The following is an 8,060-nucleotide window of genomic DNA, read 5'->3' on the forward strand; positions in this document are numbered from 1 at the left end:
AAGAACTGGGCTTCTGATTGAAATAGCATGCTGCCTTTTTCCCATTTCGGAGTTTAAATTATAGTGTTTCTACGGCGCTGCAAAAAGTCTCTGGGGTGGGAATGAGTCCCAAAACAGTAAGTGTTTTTTCTAGATATGTCATGAGCAGTGTGATGAATCAAGAGGTGTGTGACCAAGCTATTAACAGCTGGATTAAAAGGCAGCATTCACTATAATGTGTTGCACCTTTAAAGTGCCTAATATATCATTTTATACTGTATCTGAAAATGTTGTTATTAGGAGAAAGTATTACATTTTTATTTTATATAATATTATTTTATTATGTATAAAAACATTTATTTTTCCATAAAAGCTATTTTTTTAAGTCTTGTTGAATTAAATGTACCCAGTAATATGTGCAGCAAATTATAAAAGACACTTTTTTTAGATTAAAGAATAAACAAAAATTAAAATGAACACATTGTATTATGTTCATGCAGGGTTTTATTGTAATTTAATTTTAATGTAAATAAGTAATTAGGTTAGCCGGTGTTATTTAATTATTAGTCAAAGCATTGATCAATTTTACTGAGGTGAGTGTCTATTAGGTCTACTAAAATGCCCGACAGGGTTTCCATAGAGACAAAACGTAAATAAGAGGATGTTTACGGAAAAATCTGTAGCTGTCATTCAAACCAGGCTTTTAAGTCGACACACATTGAAGTCTTGAGCTCAAACGTCACACCCAACTGCTTGTACAGCGTGATCACGTGTTCTCAAGCCTTCATCTTTGTGTCTCTTGGCCTAAAACATCACATTTCTAAAGGATGGACAATATTCCCCTAATTTTAGTCCGTCTTGCCTAACTCAAGCCAGGCCAGAGCCGCCAAAGCCCTGACAGCGTGACCTTCCTCACAGGTCACTCTTCCTCGTGCAGCAGCGAGTCCGGCAGAGGCTCCTGCTTCAGCTCAGCGCCGCCCAGCCAATCATAGCGCACCCGCGTCCAGGTCCGTTCTGCAGGAACGGCGGACTGAAAGGTCCGATTAGAGCCTGCTGGAAGTGTTCAGCTCGCAGCCTCTCCCCCGGCTGGCTGATGGCCCCAGGCAGCGGCCCCATTCCCCCCGGCCCCTCTCCCCTCGGCCCTGCGCTGCCCGGGGGCCGTGATTGACATGTGAATTACAGCGTGTGGTGATGATAATAAGAGTGCTAACCGGGGCCAGGCCTGAGCCTTCCAGCCAGCGGCCAATCCTAGTTGGCACGACCTGAAAGACGACCGCTGCCACCATCTGAAGAGGCAAATAAAAATGACAAGCTGAATGTTAAAGAACTGCTGATTTTTCACATGTTGTTTTTAAAGCTTTTGTGGTCCTGCCAGTTTTTTTTTTTTTTTCGTCAGCTCTTTTCACTCTTCTTCCCCCTGACCACATCCAGATATATGAAACCCCTCATTTATCTGAGCAATCTAAAAATAATTCCCCTCGTTGTGGCAAGGCTTTGATACAAAATGTTTGTGTTCAGAACGATTGCACTTTGTGCGACAAAAACAGATAGACGTGTTCGACTGTGAGGTTCCCCAGCAACCTCTCACCGCATACATGGTTTCCTCCAAATAATTGCTACTTCGGCTCAACATGCATGCTAACAACAACCCTCAACACTCCTCCTTAAGCTGGCTAACAATCTAAACGCATGTTACAGTGGAGTGCTGGCATTAGTCACTTATACATTACTTTATCCAAATATAAAGCGCTAGTTACATACTACAGTATTAAGAAATCGCTTATGGATTAGTTTCCCTCTTCATATGATACTGAGATGAACGGTCTCTTCTGAGACTTGGGAATCTGAGCGATTCCCAAGTGTCAACTCCTCAAAGCCCAGTGGATCCCAGCGCCCTGCTTGGCAGAGCCGCCCGTCTGGGCCGTCACTCCGCGGAGCTGACGAGACGTTCAGGGGAGAGACCCGGGATGTTCAACAGCCGAGTCTGACTCCCATTATCAATTACGGCTGTTTTTGTTTCCTTTTACCGCAACCATTAACCGCGCAGTTACTGGCAGTCAGAGCGGGAGAAAGGGAGTCAGACAGGCAGAGAGACAAAGACAGAGAGAGAGAGAGAGAGAGAGAGAGAGAGAAAGGCAATTTTCATCAAAAACAATTAGCTATCCAAACAAGTGAGATGAATGTACCATAGAGCTGGATTCACAGCAGGCCTCATGAAAGCGTGTGGACAGATGAAGATCTATCTGAGTTTAATGGGAAGAGGGTGAGTAGCAAGGGATAAGTAAAGGCTTAGGGGGAGAAAGAGAGAGCGAAGGAGGGCGAGGGAGGGGATAATTCACAACACACTTGCGGTGAAAGGAGGAGTCTGCGTCTTGGCAGACGCGCTGCTTCTTCTCTCCTGTTTCCTCCTGCCTCCAAACCCCCGTTACCCGCCGGGCCGGGCCGGGCCCAGGCAGAGAGGGCTGGAAGCTGTGGCACATGAGCCATTAAATCTTCCTACACTGTGGGCAAACGAGGCCTCGTGCCCGGGCTGCACAAACACCGCACGGCCAGAGACGCAAAGAAAACACAGGTTTATGCTCGGACGCACGCTTTGGCACGTTTTCATTCCAAACATCTCAAATTAAAATGCAGCTGTACAGTATATATGTCTTCATATGATGTGACTCAGGTGACATGTACAACACAACTCATTACAAGTGATCCCCGTGAACTTACAAAAAGCAACTTTTAAGCTGTCTCAAAACCACTGAACCGTTTTATGACAAGCATGAACTTGAGCTCTGATAGTAATTATGAGCGTTATTTGTCTCTTTTTTCTTTTCCTCCAGAGACACAATGCTAATTGTTACAGATGTTCTGTGTAAATACTATTGATGATACACTAGTTCCATTCAAATCTGTTTTAATCAGCGCACCAAACAAAGTGACGTCATTCCTGCAGAATACTGAACTCCAACTGAGCTGCCAGAACGCTGTAAATGATTTTTCATTTTTAAAGTATTATTTTATTGAATTTCTGTTACACTTTAACTGTCTCAGCCTTTCCTTGTCAGTCACAGGTGCTGCATAAAGACTTTTGTGACACCGACTCATGGCTCAGCGTTAAAGCAGGTGAGGTTTTCCTGTTTCTAATCCAGACGTCATGGCAACAGCCAAAGGGAATTATATACTACATTTTCTTAGTAATAGATGGTTAGCGGGGAGAATTTGGAGGCCTTTCAACAGCAAATCAAGGGGGCAAGATGTAAATGTGCTGGCAGACACAGTCAATTAACTGGTGTAGAGACGGATGTGATCATTTCACTGACTCCAGCATTAGAGCCGCTAAAGGAGCAGAAACTCTGCTCCAATGCAGCAAGAATCCCCGAACCTCACACAGCTGTGGACCCTGGGACTGTGACATGGTTATACACACAGAGAGCTGATGACACGTCAGGGTCAAATGAATCTGTCACTGTGTAATCAGCCTGGCTGCCTTCATTGTGTTTTGCTTCAGCTCCTCTGGATGCTGTTGTCTATTTAACGCAGGCGCAGCCAGTAACGTATCAGTGAGAAACAACTAGCTCATCCAATACGTGGAATCCTCCAGAAGACTCGGGTTTCGCGCTCACATTCACGCAGCCGGCGCTGGAAACAATTAGCGCATCTTTGCGTCGGCGCGGCGCGTGCGCGCGCCGCAGGTGGGCCACCGTCCGCGCGCGCACGCGCGCGCTGCAGAGTCGCTTCCCATTAGAGGGCCAATCCGCTAAGTGCGCACAACAGCCCTGTGTTCAAACACTCCTCGTGTGTCACCGTCAACGGCTGGTTGGAGTTTGACGTCTGGCAGCGAGCGGGCATCCGCTCCGGGAGCCCGTGCCCAGAATAACACGCGCGCACACACACGGACACGGACGCACACGAACTGCTCAGCATCACGATCCAACTTAAAACAAACCATCAGGGGGCCCGGTCACATCCATTTAGCGCAGAGCGACGGGCGGGGAGGCCTGTTTATAAACACACGCATGCACTAGTTTTGAACATGCGCACACTTACTGTCTGTACAGTACAGACAGACAGAGGCCCGTCGGTGCGTGGCTGGCCGTGATCACTCCTGGTCACACAAATAAACACACATACTATAATACTATACTACTAGATATTAGTGGCATTAAATGGCTCATATACGTTCAACTCTTAACCTGTTGCTAAGTGATTGACGCATAACAGCGCAAATCGACAGCACGCTTGCGAGCCTGAAGGCGCAAAATAATCGGAAGGCCTATTTGGAGCTGGCCATCAAACTTCCGCATTAATGGAAACCCGAGGCCCATGCGAAATTGGATTTGAGGCTCGTGTTTCCGCCCAGCGTGAGTATTGTGCCTAATAAGAGGAAACACGTGTGCCACACTCCCCGCGTGGGACGCATGCAAATCCGCGCTGGATTAAGAGTGAAACAACCAAGACGCGCTTCCTGTTGTGTTTAGCGGAGTCCTTTATCACTTCGTTGACATCCCATAATTCCATGACTATAATTTATGAGCCGACTGCTGCGGACAACATGGCAAAGTAAGCTCTCGGAGGCAACTGCAGGGGCCGTTTCCAACGACTCCTGGTGTCTGTTGCTGCAGCACTACGCGCACACCAGACCGGAGCAGTTAAAAGCCAGACCGCGTGTTTAGGATGCACTTTGTTACAGTACTGAAAGAAGAGGAGAGGAGTTGGGAAAGGATAAACATAAATCCAAGCAGCGGTCCTGAAACAGGTTATGATGACAGAGAACATGCGATTCCTGTTGGTCATAGTTCTCCATTTCCCGGCTGTTGTCAGGTATTTCCATCAGCAACCAAACCAACCGTGCTGTAAACACAGCTCTCATTTGTTTTCTCCTCAGAGCAATTATATCATGTGATTAAAAAACATTTTAAATAGAGCCTTCGCTGACTTTTATTTGTGTAAAGCGGATCTATTTCATGTCGACCAGTAATGTAATAATCCCGAGCTGTCATTACGGGCCCAGTTTTCCCCTGTGCGCCAAACTACATCTGATCTCTGAACTTATGAGAACCAGACTGGCGCACACCCTCTCTGGGCACCGCAAACGAGACCAAAAAAAAATCCCACTTCTGCACCGGAGAAACGGGAGACAAGGGAGCGCTTAAAGGAAAAGCCTGCAAATTAATATAGGAAATGTTAGCTTCAACAGGAACGCAGCGAGTCTCATGGAGATATTTACCTAGCAGATGGTCCGAGTTAACAGACTTAAATATTTGTGCCTAGACTCCCCTTCGAGTGCTCCGAAATGTTCATTCTATTAATCTATCCGCTGTTTAAATGAAGGGAAGGGCAACATGGGAAACAATCAAACGGATTGTTTCTACAAGAAATTGAGTCAAGGGAAAATGTTCTTTGCACAATTTAAATTAAACACCCCGCAGACTTAAAATGTAGTCCACAGAACTACTTTAGTGTCCCGTGGCCCACTTCTTTCACATTTAATTTGGAGAATTGATTAGACGCGCATCATATTCCAAAAAAAGCCAAACCTTAAAAAATATTACGTCTAGTTAGGAGGTTCAGCCAGAATTGTGTCACGCACCGAACGAAAAATTTACCGCTTTTCCTTTTACACTGTAAAAAATAAAAGGTATTTTCCCACTCATGTTTGACACCTGAATGGAAACAACATTTATTGGAGTATGTTAATTTTTTTTCTTACAATTAACTCGAATCATTTGCTTCTTGGTTTAGATCTCTCTTAAAACAACGGAGGTCGCTTTTATTTAAAGGTTAAAGGTTCATTCGCAAAAGAATACCCGACGTCTTTACGTAGCAAGAGCAATAATCTCAATCAGAGAGCCATATTTCTGTTTCTCTAACGGTGAGATTTTAGGCCGAGATTGCAGCGTGGGGTATTTTTTGCAGCGCAGGCCATGTGGAGGAATGCGAGCCACGCTCTTCCCGCCCTCTGCGTGACGCGCAGCGAGGAACCGGAGGAACAAGCCTTCTGTGAGACTCAGAGGAAAGGAGAGACACTGAAACGGATGAAAGGGGAGAGGTAAATATTGTAATGAGGACAAGAGGCGTGCCAGTAATCAAGGATTTTTGGATGAAGGCGCGCGTCTGGAGGAACACATGGGAACACGTCGGATCAATTACGCAGGGTCACGGAGCCGCCGTGCGAGAAGAGGGGCTCCTTGAGGCGCTGCCGCTGCTGCCGCTGCCGCTGCTGCCGACGCTGAATGAGATTAGGCACCGAAACGTGCGCCGCACCTAAAACTAAGTTTTGAAGGATATTAAACCAGAGGACGGGCGGTGCCGTGCGTCAAGATGCAGGGTCTGAGCTCGCGGGCTCACGCGTTTTCGGTTGAAGCGCTCGTAGGGAAACCCTGCAAGAGGATGAAAGTCTCAGAAGGACACGAACCGAGTTCAGCTGAAGACGGCGATACGAGCATCTTCACCGGTGAGACTGGGGGAACGATTGCAGCTATTTGATTACATGCTTTTACGCACAGAACCATCTCTTTAAATTAAATATTTTATTATGTTGATATAAACGTAAACTATGTTTTACAAACATGTACAGCTTTGCGTTTTCCTTTCATGGCTTTTATCCACGATTATTACTATGCTTTTTTATTAGAAAGCTCACCTAATAGCTTTCTACCCACATACAAATATATTTGAGGGAATCTTTTTTGACTTTGCTTCTCAGCATCTCGCACTTATGCTCTTTCCAGGACTGAGCCAGGCGAAGAAGGCAGCTTCATCGTCCTGTGACCCGGGCAGACAGGCCGACGGGGCTGGAGAGGAGAGCGACCTGAGGGACGGCGACAGCCGCCCGGACGGAGAGGTCCGCGTGGAGCTGCAGGGCTCCGAGCTGTGGAAGAGATTCTATGAGATCGGCACCGAGATGATCATCACCAAAGCTGGCAGGTAAAGAAGCCACTGACACAGGAAGCCGGTGTTACATTTAATAGACGATGCCGCAAACTCTCAAAGACTCTATTTGTTTTTGATGAATGAAAACCCTGGCCCTGGCTCTTTACTGGGCTATAATATCTCATAATTTGGCGCTATCGCAGTTAATAAAGTTCTCGAGTATTTCGTATAGGTCATTTGACTAAACTAAATGAGCCTCGATAAACCTGGAGGGCCCAAAACCTTCCTCTAAGCTCGATTTGCCTAAGCAGACACGATATCAAGGAGTGTGCGGGCAGTTCGTTATAATTGAACTCTAGTTTCCGTGTCGAAGTGTCAGTTGTAATGTAAACGGAGTGGCCATTATCAGCGGCACCTCGTGATACGACATCTACGTTAACTGTTTTGCGGGCGCAGGTGCGCTTCACGAGCTGGAGGACCGCTTCAAACGTCAAGACGAGCAGCTGGACGTTTTAGTTATAAAAAATCATCATTTAAGCAAATTAGATCAGGGAGATAATAATCAACTCTTTAAATGCGACTGGAGCTCAGTGAAACACGTGGAGATAAAGGTGGTTTGTTGTTTTCACGCTGCTGATCATTTATCGTGAAGCCTGTCTGGTAAAAACACAAATGAGGCGTTTAAGGAACTGAAGCAGAAAATTTAAGATAAAAACATCTCAGTCCAAGCCATCAAAAATAATCTTAATATACGATTCATATTTTTAATTTCCATAACTCTCAATTCTTGTGATCAAATTTATTTACTCTTTCAGTTCTACATTAATGTGAGGTGTGGAAGTACTGTAGCCACGTGGTCTGTCTTGTTTTGTTTTGCGTCAGAGAGGAGTTATTGCGACATAACTATCTGCTGAAATATAAGTTCCGTTTATTCCATCACCGCCGTAAATCTCGGCAGTGAAGATGCCCCCACGGCCCCTCGTGTTCCTTCAACCGTACTCGGAACTTGGCCCCGCAGCGGGCAGGAAAGAGCCGTCCGGATGTTCTATTTGTTTGTGTCTTTGCACACGTCCACATGTTATATTTCACATGTGATTCTCTTCAGGAGAATGTTCCCCTCGGTGCGCGTCAAAGTGCGCAACCTGGACCCGTGCCAGCAGTATTACATCGCGATGGACGTCATGCCCGTGGACTCCAAACGCTACAGGTGCGTGATG

The 8,060-nt window shown here is 46.1% G+C and overlaps 1 protein-coding gene across 1 annotated transcript in view; it reads left to right on the top strand.

Annotated features, from left to right (window-relative positions):
- The first annotated feature begins 5,996 nt into the window (after window positions 1-5,996).
- The window catches only part of tbx22 (T-box transcription factor 22), a 5,659-nt gene continuing 3,595 nt past the window's right edge, over window positions 5,997-8,060 (top strand). The window contains exons 1-3 of the mRNA XM_029165309.3: window positions 5,997-6,424; window positions 6,702-6,897; window positions 7,949-8,050. Of these exons, the coding sequence (XP_029021142.1) occupies window positions 6,292-6,424; window positions 6,702-6,897; window positions 7,949-8,050 (431 nt within the window). The 5' untranslated portion in view covers window positions 5,997-6,291. The remainder of the gene's footprint in view (window positions 6,425-6,701; window positions 6,898-7,948; window positions 8,051-8,060) is intronic.

Source organism: Betta splendens, chromosome 10, assembly GCF_900634795.4.
Source record: "Betta splendens chromosome 10, fBetSpl5.4, whole genome shotgun sequence".
NCBI classification, from domain to species: domain Eukaryota; kingdom Metazoa; phylum Chordata; class Actinopteri; order Anabantiformes; family Osphronemidae; genus Betta; species Betta splendens.